General features: G+C 45.1%; 3 protein-coding genes across 3 annotated transcripts; 2 read left to right on the top strand and 1 right to left on the bottom strand.

Annotated features, from left to right (window-relative positions):
• Positions 1–10,262: 10,262 nt before the first annotated feature.
• LOC133925103 (thiamine-repressible mitochondrial transport protein THI74) lies at positions 10,263–14,258 on the top strand. Its single transcript, XM_062370940.1, has 8 exons — positions 10,263–11,001; positions 11,842–12,240; positions 12,407–12,624; positions 12,929–12,999; positions 13,084–13,185; positions 13,357–13,474; positions 13,554–13,689; positions 13,915–14,258. Exons 1-8 carry the CDS (start codon positions 10,915–10,917, stop codon positions 13,975–13,977), a joined length of 1,194 nt encoding a protein of 397 aa, XP_062226924.1. The 5' UTR covers positions 10,263–10,914; the 3' UTR covers positions 13,978–14,258.
• A 315-nt stretch (positions 14,259–14,573) lies between these two features.
• On the bottom strand, positions 14,574–15,398 carry LOC133925104 (uncharacterized). Its single transcript, XM_062370941.1, has one exon. It carries the CDS (start codon positions 15,357–15,359, stop codon positions 14,715–14,717), a length of 645 nt encoding a protein of 214 aa, XP_062226925.1. The 5' UTR covers positions 15,360–15,398; the 3' UTR covers positions 14,574–14,714.
• A 4,394-nt stretch (positions 15,399–19,792) lies between these two features.
• Positions 19,793–21,040, top strand: LOC133925102 (VQ motif-containing protein 11). The gene has a single exon (XM_062370939.1). The coding sequence runs from the start codon at positions 20,269–20,271 to the stop codon at positions 20,824–20,826; it is 558 nt and encodes a 185-aa protein (XP_062226923.1). The 5' UTR covers positions 19,793–20,268; the 3' UTR covers positions 20,827–21,040.
• Positions 21,041–22,493: the final 1,453 nt, after the last annotated feature.

Here is a 22,493-nt window from a genome sequence, read left to right as displayed (position 1 = left end):
CCTGTCTAAAACCCCCAGTGCATTTACTGCATTCTGCATTCGATCATTCCATCCCACCTGTCATCGCATTTACGTCCATTTATTTCACCCGCAAATAGATTCAGAATCATCCCCCCGGCCGAATCTCAAAGGGGGTCCCTCCGGATTCCCGCTTTAGGAGTTCACCCTCCGACACATTGTGTGCCTTCATGAAACAAAACCGAGCATCGGTGACACATCGATGACCTTTTACCTAGGGGGTAACCGCCACAACAAGTTTGCGCAGAGAACGGCATTGGGAACCAAAGGAGGCATCATAATCCTCTGGAATGACAACTACATTGACATCCAAAATGTCAAAACTAATGAATTTCTTTTATCAGTGATGGTCACAGTAAAAGAATGTGACACAAACTTCTTATTGACCACCGTGTATGGGCCTTCGCAAGATTCCCTAAAACTGACCTTCCTACAAGAGTTGCAAGCAATTAAATCGGTGTTAGGAAAAAGATGGCACATCCTAGGAGACTTCAACCTCATTTATAGGGCCATTGATAAAAACAACAGAAACCTAAACCATGGGCTCATGGGGCAATTCTGCGCTGCGCTAAATGAATGTAAGTTGCGAGAAATTCATCTAAAAAATCGCAAGTTTACTTGGAGCAATGATCGGCAAGACCCAATGTTCATGAGGCTAGATAGAGTCTTCTACAACATCGAATGGGACTCCATGTTCAAAAATCACGTCCTTCATGCGCTTTCCACTTTGTTGTCTGATCACTACCCCTTCCATCTCTCAAACCAAAGCATCCTCTGGTGCCTAAAATCCTTCAAATTCGAGAAATTTTGGACAAAAATCCCAGGGTTTCTTCTAACGGTGACAGATGCATGGAACACACCCACCGAACATCATGAACGTTTCGAGAGTCTCTACCATAAATTCGGAAGCATGACAAAAAGCCTCCGATCATGGAGCAACTCCATCATCTCATATGCTAAAATGCAACTCCATATTGTGCTAGACATTATCAAACACTTGGATATTGCACAAGAAAACATAAATCTCTCCACTGATGAATGCAACATGCGTTCCCAGCTCAAGAGGAGAATCATGGGCCTTGTAATCATTGAACGCGCTCGTAAGAAGCAAGCATCATGCATCACAAACTTGAAAGAGGCCGACACCAACACAAAAAAATTTCACCTCAAAGTCAACGCCAGGATAAGAAAAACCACATCCAACAGCTACAAAAAGAACAGGGATGGGATATCTCTAACGATGAGGCTCAGGTCGTTCAAGAACACTTCTCCAAAATCATGGGCTGCCCTCAACCTCGTGCCAATGACCTAAACTAGGAAAAGCTTAACCTCAGAGTCCATGATTTGTGGGAGCTGGATGCACCCTTCACAGAGGAGGAAGTCTATAGTGCTATCAAGAAAATGTCGTCAGACAAAGCGCCAGGGTCGGATGGATTTATGGGGGCTTTCTTCAAGTCATGCTGGGTAGTGATCAAGGACGACATCATGCAGGCCACCAAAGCATTCTAGGAGCTCCGATGTCTGAATATGCAAGTGCTAAACTCAATAATATTGTGCTGCTGGCGAATAAGGAAGGAGTCGACAAGGTGACAGATTTTTTTCCCCATTAGCCTTATCCACTCCATAGCAAAGATCATCTCCAAGATCCTCGCATTGCGCCTGACACCACATATGAGCTCACTCATATCATCATGTCAAAGTTGAAAGTGCCTAGAGGGGGGGGGGGTGAATAGGCTTTTCTGAAATTTAAAACTAAAAACAGCGGATTAAACTGTCGGATATTCCGGTGAAGTCCGGATACTCCGGTATGGTCCGGAGTATCCGGTCTAGTCCGGAGTCTCCGGCCTGACAAGAAATTTCAGAATAAATTTGAACTAAAGGCCACAGCTAGATTCTAAGAATTGCACTAGGTCAAGTAGATATTACTAAGCTAGAATAACAATTAAAACTAGCAAGATTGATACTATAGCAATTTAAATGACAAATTACCAAATGCACACGATCAAGTAAGTTTAACAAGTAAGAACACGAGAATATATCCCGGAGTTCGGCCACCTCACAAAGAAGTGCCTACGTCTCCGTTGAGGAGCTCACAAAGAGCCGGGTCTTCTCCAACCCTATCCTCTTCTAGCGACCACAAAGATCAAGCTAGAAATTCTTACTCAATATGAAGATGCTTACAAACTTCCTGAGGCACACCACAAGTTTTGGGTGCTCTTCGGGCGACTCCTTTCCTTCTAGAAACCCAAAGCTTCAAAGGAGATGATCGCAGTAAATGCTCGATGAAGAAATCAATGCTCAAGTGGCTTGAACCCTCTCCAAACACACACTCTCAAATTTGTGCAAATTTGGCTCTAGAGATGATTGGAGGGGCTTTGAATGCTCTTAAAGTGCTCAAGAGGTCTCAAGGAAACCAGCCACAGCAAGCTCTAAATGCTATGGAGAGAGGGGGCATTTATAGCCCTCTCTCACAGACTAGCCGTTACTGTTTTTGTCAGAGCTTACCGGAGTATCCGGTGTACACCGGAGTCTCCGGTCCTAATTCCAAAAACGGCGTCAGAACGGTCACGAACGTGTCAGAACTAGCCGTTACAGTTCTGTTTAATTACCGGAGTCTCCGGTGAACACCGGAGTCTCCGGTCCTGACAGATTTTCCAAAACAGACTAAGTCCGGAGACTAGCCGGATCCTCTGGCATCTCCAGGTACCGGAGTATCCGGTGAACACCGGAGACTCCGGTCTTTACTTCTTTTTAACAAAAAGATTAAAAGCTAACCGAGAGCCTCTGCCGGAGTCTACCTCGGAGACTCCGACTGCACACTAAACATTTTACCGGAGTATCCGGTGTACACCGGAGACTCCGGTCTTTTTCTTGAAAAGATTAAACCGTAACCGAGACTCTCTGCCGGAGGCTAACTTGGAGACTCCGGCTGAACGCTGAGTACCGGAGTATCCGGTGAACATCGGAGACTCCGGACTCTGAAGATTTTCAGAAAGAGTTTCGTGTCCGTGAGTGAATGTGTCTCTCAACTGGGTGATTCTAAAGGATCTCTTGAGCATTGAGACACTAATCAAGCAAATGAATCCAACCATCTAGGAAAAAATCTATCCTAGACTCAATTTCAAAAGTAAAAAAGAATTTAAGTTCTATCTTGTATCCTTCGTTGATTCTTCAATTGTTTCGACGGGCGTCAAACGTCATTTACCTTCACAACTAATGCTCATACCTGTTCAATACTCACAAAGCATGTTAGTTCTTTAATCGTTTTGTCATCAATAAGCCAAAACCCACTTAGGGGGCCTAGATGCACTTTCAATCTCCCCCTTTTTGGTGATTGATGACAACCCGATTAAAGTATACACAAGGATATATGAAAAAGGTTTTGAATTCTAGAAGATATGGTAAGCTCCCCCTAAATGTGTGCATTATTTTAAACGAAGTTAAACAACAATGCATTTATTTAGGAATTTGAATCCACAAGAGCTTCCCCTATATCCTAGAATCCGTGGGATGCAAAAATTCATGATAAGACATAGAGCACACAAAACTAATGAAAGTATAACAACCATCATACTAACATAAAAGGTCTTATGAATTTAAATAACACAAGGTTCATCACAAACAAGAATCCAATTGTCCAACGGCGAAAGAAATTAAAGGAGACCAAAACTAAGGAAACTAAGAGAAAGGATAACTATCTCTCCCCCTTTGGCATCAAGCACCAAAAAGAGAGAGAGAGCCTACTCGCTGCTACCATCTTCCTCATCATCTTCTTCCTCGTCTTCACTTCCTTCGTTGCCGTCAGAGGAATCGTCTTGAGCTTGTTGTTGAGAACTCTCGGCAGCTGCTTGAGCTTCATCATACCATGCCCAAGGGTTCTCAACCTCAAAAGGTGCACTCTCCGCTTCATCTGACTCAATAGGAGAGCAAGGAGGTTGGAGATTCATGGATGTGTACATTTGTTTCTGACGATTCTCTATTTTCCTTAAGCGAGCACCTTGATCCTTGATTTGAGTGGCATTATGAGTGCAAATCTTGAAAATTGCTTTGAGAGCACTCTTGATAAATGATGACCCTCTTGGAGGAGCGTGTCTCGAGGCAAACGGTTATGCAAGGCTTTTGACTCAGTCATATGGAAATACCTCCTAACCCTTATGCAATGCCAAGGGTTCTCAGATAAGTGGAGAAATTGGATCGCAATGCTACTGGCCACGTCCTCCTCACGTGCACCCCTTAACGGCGTCCCAAACACGCCGATCAAGCACGACAGAACCCTACATCAGGGGGACCCTTTATCACCACTGCTCTTCGTCCTGGCAATTGACCCGCTTCAAAGTCTCCTTGACCTGGCCACATAATGCTCTTTGTCACCCCACCTGAAGGAAGACATCATATCCTTGTCAGAGATCCTTAATAGATTTGGGGACACCACTGGGCTCAAAACGAACTTCCACAAGTCCACAGTGGCACCGATCAGGTATGACTCCTTGGATCTTGACGTCATCCTAGCAGACCTTCCTACATCCCGATCATGTTTCCCCATCACATAATTGGGTTTGCCACTATCCATCAAAAGGTCGAGGAGGGTACATTTCCAACCTCTCATCGACAAGGCGGCTGGCAGCTTTGCGAGGTGGAAGGGACGACTACTCAACCCTTCAAGCTACCAAACTCTAGTCAAATTTGTGCTTACTTCACAACCCATCTATTTCCTCACGACTATAAGGGTGCCTAAGAAGGTGATCATGGTCATTGATCACAAAAGAAACAATTCCTATGGTCCGACACATAAGCTCTCTCTGGTGGTAAATGCAAAGTCAATTGGAAGCATGTCTGCCGACCTACCATGAAAGGCGGGCTAGGGATCCTACATCTAGGAAATTTTTCCTGTGCGCTGTGGCTACGGTGGCTATGGCAAGAGTGGAGAGCAGCCGCAGGTTGGTGAGGAAATTCCATGCATTGAGACCGATCATCTTCTTTTTGCGGCCACAACAGTGATAACAATCGGGAATGGGGAACAAACCTCCTTTTGGAACTCGGCATGGCTACAAGGCCGGTGGCTAAGAGACATGGCACCTAACATCTACAAACTCTCCAAGATAAAAAAAAAGTTGGATGATCAAAGCGGCTCTACAAGACAACACATAGCTGCACGATTTAAACCTACAAGGGCAAGTGAATGCTCAGCACATAGAGGAGATTGTGCTTTCATGGAAAAATCTATAGTATACACACCTGCAACCTGAAGTACATGATGATGTAAAATGGAAATTCACAGATCATGGTGAATACACGATGGGATCGGCATACCACACACAATTTATAGGCGCCATGGACACAAACTTCAACACCCTTATCCAGAAATCTGGGGCGCCACCATATTGCAAGTTCTTCGCTTGGCTGTCTATCCAAAATCGGTTGTGGACCTCTGATAGGATAGTAGCACGCGGGCGACCAAATAACACGCACTGCCCCCTTTGCAAGTGCACCCCTGAAATGGCACACCACCTACTCACTGAATGCAGATACACCAAGAAAGTGTGGGACCTGATTTTCGCTTGGATCACGTGCCCAGAGATTAAGCCACAGCAATGGCCCATGATCGGTTCGGCTCACCAGTGGTGGACTGCAATGGTGGAAATGAAGGGAACTTCAAAGAGAGGGCTTCATAGCCTAATCATCATGGCATCCTGGGAGGTTTAGAAGGAGTGAAATGCTCGTATTTTTAGAACAAAGAACAACCGACCAAAATATTAGTGCAAAAAATCAAAGAGGCGTGGGCTTGGTGTATAGCAGGAGTGCGGTGTCTAGAGAGCCTAATTTGTGAAGAGTAAACCCTGTTGCGAATCTTGATGACGGTAATTGCCGCATGCCATGTAATTTGCCGAGGCCTCCTCTCTTATCAATATAATTGGTAGATCTCATGCCAGTTCATTTAAAAAAGAGAGAGCTAGATTATATAGACCGCAAAAAATGCCAAGAGCTCAGTGACGGCAAACCATGAGGAAGAAACATAGGACGCACCCCGACGACAGCAGAAGAGTGCCATCGGTTGGGCCCATGGCTGCAATTGCTGACAAGGGAGCTTTAGGCGTGAATGCCACCACAAAGGGCCGGATAATACTATTAGGCTTTAAATTTGGCCCATATAAGACCCCTACTCAACTTCATGAGGCTAAATCCTAGCCGCACAGATTTGATCCAATGAACCATGGGACATTGACCTGGACGGTGAATGAAATACCGACCAGGTGGTCGGTAATCAAATACCACCCCCCTGAGAGCCGAACGCTGGTTAGGTTGGCTTGGTGTGATGGTGTTCATCCAACCCATGCGGATTCGATCTTTGTGATCACAACCCGTGCATCTCACCAGGGTTTTTCTCCAATAGCGCTTAGGTGAGTCCAGGTTAGATTAGAGTACACACGTGTGTATTCAGTAGTATTGCACGTTCCTAATACGCCTTAAGCCTCCAAATCCTTTCTTAGTGTGCGTATAGACACGCACGTGTGTACGTGTGGAGTAGTTTACGTCCATTTTTTAACTTATACCGTCCCACACTCTCTCTCAAAAAAAAATAATATACCGTCTCACTAGTCCATTTCAAAGAATCATTCTCATGAATTTCACTCAGGGAGCTAAAAGCTGAAAAGTGCTGTTTGACAGAACTCCCCTGATTCCAGCAAGGAAACTACTCTGAGAACTCTGCTAAATAAACTCTTAAAGCTACTCTTCTTGTGGGCCGGCTACCTTGTTGACGTGAGGTACCAGTGCCATCACGGCGTTGCACACCACGTCCATCGGTTCATCAGCCTCACCGCGGCGCGACTCCTGCTTCACATTCTTCTCCGCGGACAGCCCTTCCACACCCGTTTCCACTGTCCTATCCTGTCGTCTGTTGGGGCCGGCGCTCGGAGTTGGAGGGCCATGGCTTCGCACCTGCAGAATGAAGTGGATGCCCTTTGAGATGAGGTACCCTGGTATAATCCTGGGAAAGGACAATTCTGTGATCTTTGCTGAGACACACTACCCTGTTACAGGCACAACAAAGCTAGAACTATGCCTATTGACATTTACAGTTCAATAAGCCATAGGTTGACTGCACGCTGACATGCAGGGGAGGAAAAACAGCAACAGTAAGTCCTCATCCTCTTCGACATACAATTACAGGATCACAGGGTACCAGTGAGTAAACATCCACTGATTTACAAGGAAAAGATCACAGGGTATCAGTCAGCAAACATCCACTCATCCAAGAACACCATTCCGCGTTCATTTACCATGTGATTGCACTCCACATGGCAGAAGATCTGTCTCTCTTGAGATAGCATACAATTAATGACGTTTCCCGCCTTGAGATCGATGATCGTAGCTTCCAATGTTCAAATGGCAAAGGATCTGTCTCTCTTTGCACGTTTTCGATCGACGACAGCATCATCAGCAACGTGGCATCAAGAGTTAACTTGTGCAAAAATGTAGCAAGAAACGGTGAAGAATAACAGTCCAGCTAATGCTCAGAGATGCTTCAGTTTTCCAAACGAAAGAGTTGAGAAATACAGCATCAAATGTCACCAGCACCGATCAATATAAAAGACTGCAGGTTTTGTTGAGATAGTCGTTCCATTCTCTATTTTGTAATGAAACGGTTGAACATCATTTGCAGTGCTTCACTATGTCTAGAGCCTGGAGTCCTCCGGACCATGCAGCTGGGGCAGGCAGCGTTGCCGCAGATTTCTGCAATACAAGTACGCGAGAAAAACTTGGACCACTGTACAGAATGGAAATGGATACGCATCAACTTACTTGGAAGATGCTACGAGTACTAGAGATTTGTGGGTATGTTACGCGATTGTTTACCATCCTTAATTATATACACACGCTCTCTGGCTCTCTGCTGACCGACACGCACGACAGGAAGAGTGAGGTATCTGCATTCTGCAAATAATCAAGAACGCCCGCCCCTTTTCTGAAACGAGAAGGAACGCACAGGGCACGCTAAGCGTTCTGCTTTCCACCCAAGCTTCGCTGGCCGGCATGTAACCATTGCTGTGCCCACTGATATGTCTTCAGACTACCAGGCGCTGAAATGTGGGCCAGTTCTGCTTCGCAAATGTTGCCCAAATCTCACCCAACCAGCACGACTAGATCAAATATACCGAATGCGCACGCATACCCTGTTGAATAAGCTTATAAGCCCCACTAATTGCTTAGATTGTTTAGTTGTGTGCTCCTGCATAATATCTGCATTTCTTAACTGTATTTGCGTACATCTCTTGTGTGCATTCCAACAGTTAGAGCTACCACTTCTGTTGATCAATTTGGAACACAATAAGCTTCTGTTATTAGCACAGTAGCTATAGCATTCGTGAAAATCATTGCTCATCCCTGCAAACACACATACACACAAAAGCGAACTTTTCTGACTGCAGTGAACTTCTTGAGAGGTAAGCAGTTGCCTATGCATCGTTGTCCGAAAATGACTTGTGACATTCATTTCCATATCTTCTCGTTTATGTTTGATTTGATTGGACACAGCACAAACGACGCCTTGATGTAACATATACTGACAAGCCCGTCGTACCTGAATCTTAATTCAGTTATGTCGTAACAAATTATGCAGGAGTAGGGTATCCATTTGGAGAATGCCGGAGATATCTTGTTGCTGTCAATTGCATCATGGAGCATACGCTGCTGTAGTAAAAAAAGTAGTTAGAACACTCTGATTCCAGATATATTAGCCCAAAACAACTAATGTTGTAGGGACACGTCACGGTCCAACAAATCTTGGATTAACAATGGCAAATTTTTATCTGCCACCAGTGCGCCACTTCTTTTCTTTGCGTCTTATCTATCACCGAGGAATAGCAGGCCATCCTTTTATTTTGCAGTAGCTATTCTCCAAGTTGGCCACAAAACAGGATGGAAAAGGTAGGTAACGTTTGTCCTCTTATTCTGTTCTGGCATGAAAAGCAACCTAATAGTACATGTCCCGGTTGATGAGAAATTATATATGAATTAATGCTATAAATGTGACCAGTTGGCTTTTAATTTGAATGCAAATACGCAATGTTGTCTCTGGGGCCGAAGGAAAATGTGATGATCCGGTTCCCAAGTTTCATAGACGTTGATTTTTAGCACCACAAGATTGTTATGCTAAGATAACAGTTCAACATGAAGTTACTAGCCGAAGTTCAGTTGAGTAGATCGTGGACGATTGTCTATCATTTTCCTTGAATCGCTGTTCTTCTTTGCAAGCCTTTTAAGTTACGGCTTCCAAAGTTGACCGACGTGTATGAAACTTCTCCATGAAAACGACGACAAATCTCGTTAAGTTAAACGTCCCAGCGTACAGGGTAAATTAGATCATCCTACAATAACCCAGTTTTTCTCCTTTTGATTGTTTCTTTGACACGTCGGGTATTTCTTATCTCTATTCTTTTTCTACTTTACTCACATCTAATAAAAAAAATTCTAAAATTTAATTTATCTACTTTTACTATACATCCTCGTCCTACAACCTCTCTATCTTGTTACCATATATAACCTATTTTTATTAATATAAATAAATAAAAAAATATAAGAAAAATTAGCGGATAATCTGTTTGTCTTTATCAGATACTATCTAAAATCAAACTAACTACATTCACATCTTCCTACTTTGAATTCATACTTCGTTACAACAAAAAATAAATTAGATAGTATTAGGGCCTGTTTGGCAGAGCTTCTCCTGATTCAAATTCTCTAAAAGAATTGATTCTCTGAAGAAGTGATTCTGTGGCTGAAAGTGATTCTTAATGATTCTCTAGGATAAACTCTATGAATTAGGAGAATCAGCGTGGTCAGCTTCTCAGGAGAAGCTACTTTTTTCAGCTCCTCAGCTTCCAGTTCATTTCAGTGAATCAGGAGAAATGATTCACTCAGGGAGCTAAAGTTAAATTCTGCCGTTTGGCAGAGCTCCTCCAGATTCAGCTCAGAAGCTGAATCTGGAGGAGCTCTGCCAAACAGACCCTTAATATGATTGGCAGCTACCGGTTCGTTATTGATTGACATTTGACCTACATGTCCACAACTGACTTGAATACCGCTAGACTAATGCCCTAACCCAGCATTTTGAGGCTCTCAAACACCGTGAGCTGTACGTCGGTCCCTCCGCACGACACCCAAACGCAGCAGTTCGCAGAGTCACAACCCAGCCTCCCACTCTCAAATGCGCCGGGATTGGCTCAATGCACCGATTCCACACGGCAGGAGCACGAGACCGAAAGCGACCGGGCGTCCCCGTCGCATCCGCGGGACGGCAACGGGCCGGTCTCCCCCACCGACACCGTCCATCCGCCACCCGCACGCGCCCGAGCGCCCGCGCCAAATACCTCCGCCCCGCGCGCGCACCTGATTCCCACCCAAACTCGCCGCCGTCCGCCACTGCCAATCGCGCCGTGCGCCCATCGCCTTCCACCCGCGCCTACCCGGCGCCCGCACACCCCGCGTCCTCTCTTGCTTCGTTTCTCCCGTCGCTTGACGCGGGATCCACCCAAAACAGCGTCCCGGTCTCGTGTTCGTCTCCGCTCCGCTTCTCCGGTTGTGCCCGCCTCGGAAAGACCAAAGTTAGAAACTTCCGTTGGTAAGTCACCCCCGCTTTACCCACCCCACCCACGCCTCCCCAAAAACTGCCGCTGCCCTCCTCGGCTCCTCCTCCTCCGCCTCGCCCCCTCCCCTCTCTTTTTGTGAGGAGGGAAGACAGGCGGATGACGAGGCGACGGGCGCAGAGCTCACGCACCGCAAGCATGTGCCTGCTCAGGGGGCGGAGCAGGTGAGAGAACCCGCGGTTAAATTGCCCGCCTGCCTTCTCGGCGTTCTCCCCATAGTTTAGTGCCAGCGGTAGAACTGTTTGTGGGTATGGGCTCCAATCTCAAGTACCGAGCTGGGCTGTGCCTGATTGTGGCCGTCGTGCTGATTTGGGTCATCTCCGCGGAGGTCACGCAGGTATGGATTTTTAAGCGTGCTCCGTTGTTTACTTGTTTATTGGGTTCTTAGATCTTGTCTTGGGATGCATGTTTGCTTAGCATATTAATTTGGTTCCTTTTGTGGTAAGTGTTCTCTGCTTATCAGATTAATTTTAGCGGACCGCGTTGGGGTATTGTTCTGCATCTCAATTTTTAAACGTTACGCGCAGGCTTGCCTGTAATTGAAAATTGCTTAGGGGAATGCTATGCATCAGGATCATTCTGAATCCAGCCGAGGCTGCGCGTGTTGGTTTATTTACAAAAAAGAATACTCAAATCCTTTTCCCTCTAAATTTAGAGTAAACGCTCTAAAAATTGCATATGTGTGCATATGGATTTCCGTAAAAGTTGCTGTAAATGCTCTGTAGATCTGTACCTGTCGGTCATCAGTCTTCAACTTAGCAGGATTTATTCATGTAACTTATGTCAAATCCCAGTCTGAGGTGGCTGTGACAGTTCGTGTCACCGATGCCTAGCTGATTGGAGGTGGTTGTGATATTCTTGATCACCTACAATGCATGATTAATAACTATTGGATGAGGAGCCTTGCTTTAGTTTTGTTTTCGTTTTCAGTTGTTTTAAAATTATATTCTGAGTAACAATTGATTAGTCGCATTTAATTCAAGTATTTGTCCTCCACCATGATAGAAGTTCTTTGAATTTTTTTATGGTCCATGGAGAAGTACCATGTTAGCTAGTGTTATTTTTTATATAAAAGTCCATTTTAGTTATTGGATTCTTTTTGGTCGTTCTAGAGTTCCAGCAAAGTTTATCTTGTGAAATATATTAATTTTTCAGTTGTAAGTAACTTTTTGTGCAGGGGATATTCACAAAGTACAAACATCCGTTCGCAATTACTTACTTGGGGGTCTCTCTTATGGTTATATATCTCCCTCTGTCATTTCTAAAAGATTTTATATACAATTCGATGAGGAGGCATTCTGGAAGCACTAAAGCTTCAAAAGTCACAAGCAAATCTTCTTTTGGCGGTAGTGCCCCTTTGAAGAATGGTGAATTTCAGAAGATGTTGGAAATGGAGTCACAGAAAACTATAGCGATAAATTACAGTGACGTGGACATTCCTATACTAGAAGAGTCAAAACCACTTATATGTGGAATCACTGAAATTAATGATGGCGTTTTGAAGGAGCAGGAGCTTTCAGCTAAGGAGATCGCAACTTATGGATTGTATCTTTGCCCCTTATGGTTTGTGACAGAGGTAACTTTCCAATGGTTTCACATGTTACTTTGTAATTCTTGGGGTCTTGAAACGTGCGTGCTAACAACTATAGTCATATTGTTCCTGAACGCCTATATTTCTATTGTACAAGCAGTACTTTGATTGGTAAAGTTTACTCATTTTCTCTTATGCTGAATGAATGCAGTATTTATCAAATGCAGCGCTTGCAAGAACTAGTGTTGCCAGTACCACTGTACTGTCTTCAACATCGGGACTCTTCACTCTTTTCATTGGTGTGTTACTTGGCCAAGATTCCATAAATGCTGCAAAAGTTATTGCTGTTTTCGTTAGCATGGCTGGAGTGGCAATGACAACTATGGGTCAGACTTGGGCATCAGATGAATCAGAAGTAGGCAAGTCTGGGTGAGTGAATTTACTCTGATAATCACAATTGCTCATGGGTGCGTGCCGATGTATAACATTGTTTAGACTAATTTACTGTGCTTATAAAGCCCTTGGACTTGCTTGTATTAGTATTAAGTTGGTTGTCTGCAACTGACTGACTTTTCGTGTGAAAAGCAGCTCAAAAACATCGAGTGTTCCATTTTGATGTGCGCATCACTTAGAAGTGACGATCATGATTCAAAAGGAATTTTTAACTTCTGGAAGAGAACTCATTGCTTAATTGTATTTCCATGCTGCTGATATGTAAGTTTTACAAATGCAGGGCTACACAGAGGACTCTTCTAGGTGATATGTTTGGTCTTATGTCAGCGATCGCATATGGTCTATTTACTGGTAAGTGGTTTTACCTCTCTGCTTTTTTTGTAGTTGACTTTTATGAATTTAATTTAACACCTAATTGTTTCGATATTATCTCAGTGCTTCTCAAAAAAATTTGTGGAGAGGAAGGAGAAAAGGTTGATGTCCAAAAACTGTTTGGTTATCTTGGACTTTTTAGTCTTGTTGCTCTCTGGTGGCTTGGTAATATTTTCGTTTTCCAAATTAATTTAACTGAAGTATTCGAATTTGAAATATATATTCATGATTTGGAACTTTCTTAATTGTGCATGTATTTCGTGCTTGGTTCTTACTGTTTGGGTCTAGAAATATGCAAATATGCTAAACTTTGTCATTATTATGTTTCGCTTTCAGTCTGGCCATTAACCGCACTAGGCATTGAGCCAAAGTTTTCTTTGCCTAACTCAACTAGAGTGGATGAAGTGGTGGTGGCAAATGGCCTAATCGGAAGTGTATTATCAGACTACTTCTGGTACGCATTAAAAGAAGGTTAATGCCTTTTTATATTACTGCATAGTTGTGCTAATTGTGATAATGGAACTTGTGGGCAGGGCTCTTACTGTTGTTTGGACTACTCCCTTGGTGGCCACCTTAGGCATGTCTCTCACAATTCCAATAGCAATGGTTGCTGATATGGTCATTCATGGTCGTCACTATTCAGCAGTCTATATTCTTGGTTCTGTCCAGGTACGAATGTCCTGCAGCTCAGTATTTTTATCTGGATTTATGTAAACAATCTACCACATTAACTAAATTTGCCACATCAAAGGTGAAACAAAACCCTGTTTTGTTAACTTGTTATTTGTCATCCCATGTTCAATTCTGTATGCCTCATAACCCGTTCCAGCTCACTGCTGCATGCATTTGTCATTTGTTTTACCCTGTTACCCTATGTGTTTTGTTCTTTTGCAGGTATTTTCAGGTTTTGTTATTGCAAACCTTGCAGACCGTTTTTCACGCTCTCTAGGGCTATAGCTTCATGAAATAAAACAGGCTATTATTAGAGTGTACATCTGGAAGTTTGGGTTGGTTAGAGAAATACTCCAGAAAACTCTGGTGTTTAGTTTCATGCGGATTGGGAAATGTCTGTAGTTCTTCTATTCCCTTTGCCCCATTTACACATAAGAATGGTGAATTTTGCCGTGATATAGTGAAAGCCAGCGGATCAAGAAGAAACTGTATGTTGTAGCAGCCCTTTGCAACTGTAAATTCTCTTACGACAAAATGCTGGTCAATATAAGGGCATATTTGTTTCTTGCCTAAGTTTGCCAGGTTATATATTTTTAGTTAATTGTTTGTTTGACTGGTATAACTATAACAAGCCATACTTTGTTAGTCCCTTGACATACACATCATATACTCAATTGTTTTGACTAATTTTGTCATATTTGTGGCTAAGAAATTATTAGCCACACTAACCTTAGACGCAAACCAAACACGCTCCAGACGACTGTAGTTCTCGGCCGTGTTCACGGATTTGCATGCTTTCAGAGGGCTGTTGGAGGAACAGAATGAATTTGCAAAAAGGAATTGACAAGTTGTCCTGTATAGTACATCAATGGTTGGACGCAACTGGGCCGAATTACCAGTTCGGAAGAAAGTGAATAATGAAAAATGAAAATGACTTACTGCACAGGAAATGTCAAAGTCAAAGGTGACAAGTGGATTGTTTAGAAGCTTCACGTAACAAATAGAAGTCAACTCCCCTCCTGTTATCTGCGTGAGACACGATAGACGGCGAAGGCGGCCTTCTGCTCGGGGTCGCGCAGCAGCGGCCGGGTGACCCTGTCGACCTCGGCTACCGCGAAGCCTTGCTCCCGTAGCACGTCCATGCACTCCTGCACCCCGTCCCGCACCTCGCTTGCCGCCCACCCCACCGTGCCACCGCCGCCATGCCGCCACAGCCCCCGCAGCGTGGCCGCCATCGCCGGCATGTCCTCCGGGTCGTAGAACACGTCCGACATGAGCACCACGTCCACTGTCAGCTCTGGCTCGAGCTGATCACCCCACCTGAGCTCACGCACGTCAGCCTGCGCGGCGGTAAGCCCGTTGGCCTCCACGTTGGCCCTGAGGCCCGGCAGCAGCGGCTGCACGTCCGTGAGCACGCAGCGCGCGGCGCTGAGGCAGGCGACGGCTGCGATGCCCGGGAGGCCGGTGCCGGCGCCGAGCTCGAGGACGGTGGCGCCTTGGAGCTGGAGCCGGGCGGAGGAGCAGGTGGCGAGATGGGAGGCGAGGACGAGGGAGGAGTCCCACAGCCACGAACCGGTAAGCGCGCGGCCGGTGGCCGGGTCGTGCGTATCATCGCGCTCGACCACGGCCAGGGTGTGGCCGGCCACGACTACGTGCATCAAGTCCATTCCCGTGTCTGCCTACGTGCCTGTCAGATCTACTTGATTTCGCCGGCCGCTTTGCTCATATGGAGTCGATCTTTGATCTCTATCCATGGCAGCTAGCGAGAGGCCACTTGCGACGTTGAGTGATGAAGGTCTGGTCGTGCATTGCAATTTGCCAATTTGATAAATTAAGCTCAATCATGTTCGACCGACCGAACATATTCGTTGTTTCTGGTACGCTGGTAGTAGGTCTTGCTTGGCCGCTAGATTATTCTGGCATGTCTGATAGGTTCTAGATTTTTATAAAAACGTTTTGGTTTTATTTTTTTTAACATTTCTCCAGATTTTGTATAATTGTTTGACTAGAAATGTCTTTTGCCTGTTCCTCCCTTATAGTGTAAAAAAGAGATACGTTTCTCTCATTTTAGATTTAAATCACTTAACAAAAGCACCGTTTGATAGAGATTTCATTAATTCTAATCAAAATTCAAAACATTTCCCCAATTCAAATGGACCCTAAGCGTGAGCCATCTACCATAGAGGATGATGGCGCCTTAAGTAATGCTTGGGCTGCCTGATTGAGATTATTCTGAATCTATATAAGCCTAAGCTTGAAGATTCATATCCGCTGACTTTCGGTAGAAAAAACAGGTGCCTCTGTCTTTACCCATTTGGCAGCAGGGTTCAAAAAACTGTCGGTAACCGTCCAAAAATCGCGGTTACCGACTTTCCCGGTCCGGTCCGGTTTCAGAAACCGAACGGTAACCGAAATTTGAATTCAAAAAAATCAAAACAAATCAAAAAAAATCTTTAAAAAAACTAGATACAATTCTAAGACCTTCTGTGATTTTTTTTTTCAAAAATAATGTCATTTGCATCATATTCTATAGGGAGAAAGTTTGAAAAAAAATAAAAAAAATTTGAAGCGTGCGGCTCAATTATTAACTCACGTTAAGTAAAAGTGTAACATGCAAACACATATTTTTCTTGTATAAAACGTATTTTAAGAGAATCTTTAAAATTGATTTCACTTTATTTAGAGTTTTATTAAATTCTCTATGATTTTTACAAAGTTCACAAGCATAAAGTGAATATGTTAAGAAACAGCATTGTAATTAACTTTTTCATGTCTACTATTATTTTTTCTACGTAAATCATAATATAAATAAGCTAATGAAAGTGGTTTCACTAATTTTTGAGGTGTGATGGGTCAGTTATGAATTAATCTAGTCGCAACGCATTTACACAATCATGCATGTTACAATAACTAATTCATGAGCTCATATATTTTTAAAAGATATAGGATCATGTAAGAAGACTAACAAAATTAGTTTCATGATTTTTGGATTAGCAAAGAGTAAATTATGCATTTAACTTGGTTTAACAAATAAAATTTCTCACAGAAAATTTTGAACTTTTTTATGAGTATAAATACTTTTATCATGTAGATCATATTACAAGGAAGCCAACAAAATTTGTTTCACTTGATTTGAAGCTCAGATGAATTAGTTATTGATTTTACAAGATTGAACATTTTTTTAGTTTTTTGTTAAACTACGCTGAATTTCGATAAAACCGCTTGATAAATCGAGAAAACCGAGCGGTTACCGACCTAAACCGCTCGGTAACCGACCAAATCAAAAATACGAGAAAATCGCTCGGTAACCGACCAAAATCGAGCGGTTACCGAGAGGGGAAAAACACGATTTTTTCGCAAAAATTCAAAATTTGCCGAATGAATTTTCTCCGATTTTTTTTGAATTTTTGACCGGTAATCGTGGTTACCGCGATTTTTCGGTTACCGCCGGAGGTCGGTAACGTGAACCTTGTTTGGCAGTTGGATTCAGGATGGATGCTCTAAATCTTCTACTTACATGTATTCGACAAACAATATCTAGCTACAGATTTTTTTAATGAAAAGTACCTGCTCTAGTGAAGAACACCACCTCGCTACAGTCAAAGCGATAGAGAACCCTGTATCAGCTGACTCAGTTTAGTGTTTGCCCCGTCTTTTCTGCCAAAAGGTAGAGGATACGGGTCCAAAGCTTGAGCCCTCGATCAGCGTATGGGTGACACCTCGAGTTGCCTGGCGGCAACGCCACGGAAAGCAGCCGTGATGGCAGCAGGGGAACTCCAGTGCGGCGGCTCAGGTTTGATGGCAGAAATCAGCCAGAAACGGCTCAAAGAACCAGCCGCGCACCGCCCCCGAGGTGTTGCTCTTCGCCTTCTCGCTGGCCTACAGCTCTATCCGACGGCAGCACGGCGTATGTGCACTGGCCGCGAACTAGCCTTCGATGCATGCCGTGTCGTCCCGGATGGCAGGACACGATCGCGCGTTGCGTTGCACGCTTGCACCGCGCCGCGCAGAGCCGCAGCGGGTGGTGGCTGGTTGGGCCTGGGCAAGGGCAACCCTGGGGGCAGCAGCCTCTTTGTTCGGCTCGGCCGGCCTGACACCGCACGTTTCTTACGAAATACTAGGCCGGACATATGGGCTTGATCACGGCGTAACTGTTTCAGGGCTGCAGAGCTTTTTTTATTTTGATCTTTTTTTATTTTAATACTAACCTCTTCGAGACTATGGCTAGTTTGGTTGTGAGAAAGTTTTAGATTTTGTGGTGATTCTTCAAAATCCTTGCTACATGCGTTAAAACGTGAAACATTTTACCTTGAATCACTTAGAACATTTCTCATTTCTAATACTACAAGAAGAATCACCTAAAATATTGTTTCACCCATTTTGATTCACTTCCAAGTCATTTTTCTTCAAGAATCTGAATTTAGAATCACTACCAAACGTTTTCATCAAATTGAGAGGATTCACTATAGAAACATTTTCAGAAAAATTTAAAACCAAAATATTTATGAAAAAATCTAGAACTATGTCAAATGAGCCCTGTATTTCTACTACCTCCATTTATTTTTACTTATCACCGTCTCTTTACTGTAGCAATTTGACTATATATTTTTTCTAAAAATATTTATAGATATTTAGAACTTTTATATTATTAGATTCATAATGAAATAAACTTTATTAGTATCTTATATTTTCTATAATTTTTTTAAGAAAAAACAGCGATCAAATTGGCTACAGTAAAAATACGGCGATGAGTAAAAGCAAATGGTACTTGCGTCTATAACAGAGTCCGTATCTAGTACCACAATACCTAAACACTGTAGCACTCAAAACTTCTCTCCACCGGAGCCTGCATTCAGTGCTACAGTGTTGAGGAGAGAATCTGATACTCCAAATTTACTGAAATACTGTAGCAACCGCTACACTGTTTATAGAGATTGACTGTGATCTGAAGGAAAGAGAAGAGTAGTAAAAAGTAGAAAATAGGGTAGTTATTAGAGATAGAAAAAAAATAAAGAGTACTATAATAGTGCTAGAGGATACTGTAATAATGTTATAGGGATAAATTTTTAAAGTATCTGTTGAAGATGATCTAAAATAGTTATTTTCATCCCACCCTCGTGCATGACACGATAAGACACAGAAAAACATGACGTGATATATTTCCTATCACGCCACCTGACAAGACAATTCAAACATTAACTTTTTGAATGGGGGACGTGATGGTAGTCATTTGTCCGATGATTAGCGGATCAAAAGGATTAGTTTTTAAAAAATATAGTTTGTTAGGAGTTATTCTTAAAATAAAAACAAATAAAAAATTCAAGGCCGCAATGGGTCCCGTGTCCTATAGCTCGGCCCAGCCGCACCCGAGCCCGAACCAACGAAAAATGCATACCTTTTTGTGAGAAGGCGCCAGATTGTGCTGCCGTGAGACCTCACTCCGCAGTCTTTGGTCGTCCATCGGAACAACGCATCTAAAAGTCAAAATTTCACACTCAAGTCCTTCTTATTTTTTGAATATTCGGGGTATTACAAGATCAGCCCTGACCGGCTGGCCCCGTAGAAGGAAAGCCCTCCCGTGAACGGGCGACGTTACGTGACAACCGGACCCCGGACCCCATTCGACATGGAGGCAGCGGACAAGTACGTGACAGGCCAGCTCCTCCCATGGAGCAGCAGCACCATGATCCGTCCGAGTTCGGCTAACACGGGACAGGGGCGCCGCCCAGGAGGACGCGCTCCGTGTGGCGAGACTGCACGAGCTCAGCCCTGGGAACGGGCGGTCTGGCGTTCGATGCGGCGCAGCTGATCCTCCGCTCCCGAAGCAGCACCTTCCTCTTCCCCTCACGCAAACACAGCCTGCTGCTTTACTGGCCCGCCCGGGATCTTCTGCGGCCGTATGCGGCCAGCGTCAACATCCGTTACGTACTAGACATGAAGGTGATTACGCTACGCATGCTCATGGACGTTCTCGGTCGGAGACTAGTCATCGACGAATGGCACTTCTTCGTACACGTACAGTACCTCCGGAGCACATCATTTAAGCTAAGCATCCGGCTCATCGTCACTAGCTCACTGTACTGCCTCTCGATCACACACAAGTCACTTCTCTCTCTCTCTCTAGGTCAGTCGGCATCTATCTGTATGATGTACTGAACCTAAAGAGTGAAGTCAGAAGAAGAAGAGACACCATACGAGCCGGCCGGCCGGCCGCCCCCTCTCGCATCCTCGTGTTCGTATGTACGTGCCTAGGCGGCCATGGGCTAGTGAAAGAAGCAGAGGAATCGATTCAGGGCCGGAAAAGATGCATCATGCAGCACATGCATGTACGCTGCCCAGTCGCGGGTCGGTCGTCCGTAACATGTACACGGCAATAAAGCAGAGCAAAGGTTTTTGAGGCAGAAAAGACCCCTGTCCTGCGACGATCCATCGACTCATCGATCCCTTTGGCTTTAATGCAGCCTTTTTGTCCCTTAAAAAGCTACTAGCTTCTCCCGCCTTTTCCTCACGCGCACACCTCACCTCACCTCACCTCTTCTTGCTCCTTGGCTCCTTGCTTTGCTAGCTAGCTAGCTCATGGCGTCTCGCTCGCCGAAGATGGTGAGAGAAGCTGCCACGAGCTGCATGGACGCGAACACGACGTTCGTGCAGGCCGACCCGGCGACGTTCAGGGCGCTCGTGCAGAAGCTGACGGGGGCGCCGGGTGGCACGCCGGCGGAGAAGCAGGAGGTGGTGATGACCGTCGCGCATGCGCCGCCGCCGAGGCGGCCGAAGCTGCAGGAGAGGCGGCGCGCGGTGCCGGCGAGGCTGGAGCTCACGCGGCGGCAGTCCTTCTATTACCACCACCACCACGGCCTCGTGCACTCGCCGGTCTCGCCCATGGACGCCTACCTCCTGGCCTCCTCCTCCTCCTCGCCGTCGCTGTCGTCGTCCTCGTCGATGTCGCCGTCGACTCATTCGTCGTCGTCGTGCGGCGTGGTGATAAGCAAGGAAGAGGAGGAGAGGGAGGAGAAGGCCATCGCCTCCAAGGGGTTCTACCTGCACTCGTCGCCGAGGAGCGGCGGCGACGGCGAGAGGCCGAAGCTGCTGCCGCTGTTTCCGGTTCACTCCCCCCGGAGCTACTTCGCCTCCTAATCACTAGTCAGTCGTCACCTGGTCAATGTATTCCGGCGATGCTATGTTCATCTACCTATAGCGCCTGTTTGCATAATTAGAAATTAGATGATCCATGAATGCAACTCTTGCTGGTCTTAACTAGGTTTAATTTTCTGATCCTCTACTGTATCTCAATCTGATAAAGTATGCCAGCCTTACTTTGTGCATGTGTGCGCAAGTGGCAGTAGGTTTCCATGGAGGTTTCTTATATGTCGGAATCATGATACGAGCAGCAGTTCTTGTGTTTGTTTACAAGCATTATGTTGTCATGTAGCAGGTCAACTTCTGGAAGCCTACCAAAGTACCACGTAGTACTACCATTTGCCCCAAAAGTGCATGTGCTTTGCAAAGCAAGCTCTTTGAAGTTTCCAACACTTATCTCGGAGCTGATCTTGTTTGTGACCGTGCTTGGTCACAGAGTTAGATAGGATCGTAGGAATCGGATGCTAACGTCAAGTTTATTCCCCCTGTGGGACGACTAGATGAGGCAGCGAGGCAGCATCTGCACGAACCTTGTAGTCACTAGCATGTGGGGGGGGGGGCATCAAATCATCGAGGAATATATGCGTGGAAACCTCAAAAGGACAAGTAGTCACGGGCGCCATGCCGCCGCGCTGCAGGGTTCAGATGAAAACTCGGCTGATGATTCACATGAATTGTGTTGGAAACATCATGATCGCGTCAAATTTCCTGCCTTCAGAATTGCACACTTGTTTTGCACGAGCGCATCCCCAGTTCGCACAAATGAGACGCGTGCACACACTGGACAAGCGAATTCGAAGCCAAGAAGCCTGCAACAACTACACTTGGATTTCTTGCCACGGTTTCATGGATGGAGGAACCAGTGCAGAGAGAAGCTAGCTCGCTGGCAGAAGGATGCTTCTCAACCGGATTCCCGTGACTAGCTTCCAGCCCAATTACTCACGCGGAATGCTAGTGGTATTAATTCAGAGCTCAGGTGCGTGCGTGCGTTTGTGCGTGTGCATGGCTGCACGCTCATGCATATGCATGCCGGTCTCTGACCGACCCCTGATATCATCGGCCTGGCTCCGAGTAAATGGACTCGTCATAAATAAAAAGGAAAAGCAGACGCTGCGGTGCAGCGCAGCATCAGCAATTCAGCACGGCATGCCATGCATACGCATGTACAGCAGGAGCGCCGACCAGGTTTCAGAACGCGGAATTCACAGGTGAAGCAAGCGAGATGCATGGAAGGATGGCCACAGGGTTTCAATGCGTGGCATGGGCTATTGGCCGGGCCGGCAGGCGAATGCTGGCGATGGAGGCGAGTTGACCTCGTAAGGAGTTAAGCCTAACGATATGGATGGAGGTGGTGCAACAGCTGCTACCGGCCTACTGGCTACTCCTGCAGCTAGCTGCGACAGCTTAAACTGTTAACCAGTTCACGTCTGGCCTCAGTGGTGCTCTGGTCTGCAACTGCAATGGCTTAACTGTGAAAGTGCTGCTCATATTCTGACAAGGCATTCAGTGCTCAGCAAATTCAGTTTGGTCTGCTCTAAGCCTCTAACAGCATTTGCAATCATAAATCCTAATGACAACTTGACAAAGTGTTCTTAAGAAAAAAACTTGACAAAGTGCGTACACTAGGGCCTAAGAGAAGCTCCATTGGAATATTGGATGAACTT

The sequence above is a fragment of the Phragmites australis genome, chromosome 7 (assembly GCF_958298935.1).
Source record: "Phragmites australis chromosome 7, lpPhrAust1.1, whole genome shotgun sequence".
Classification (NCBI taxonomy): Eukaryota; Viridiplantae; Streptophyta; class Magnoliopsida; order Poales; family Poaceae; genus Phragmites; species Phragmites australis.
The sequence above is the reverse complement of the archived record's forward strand: the minus strand, read 5'-3'. Positions and strand labels throughout refer to the sequence as shown.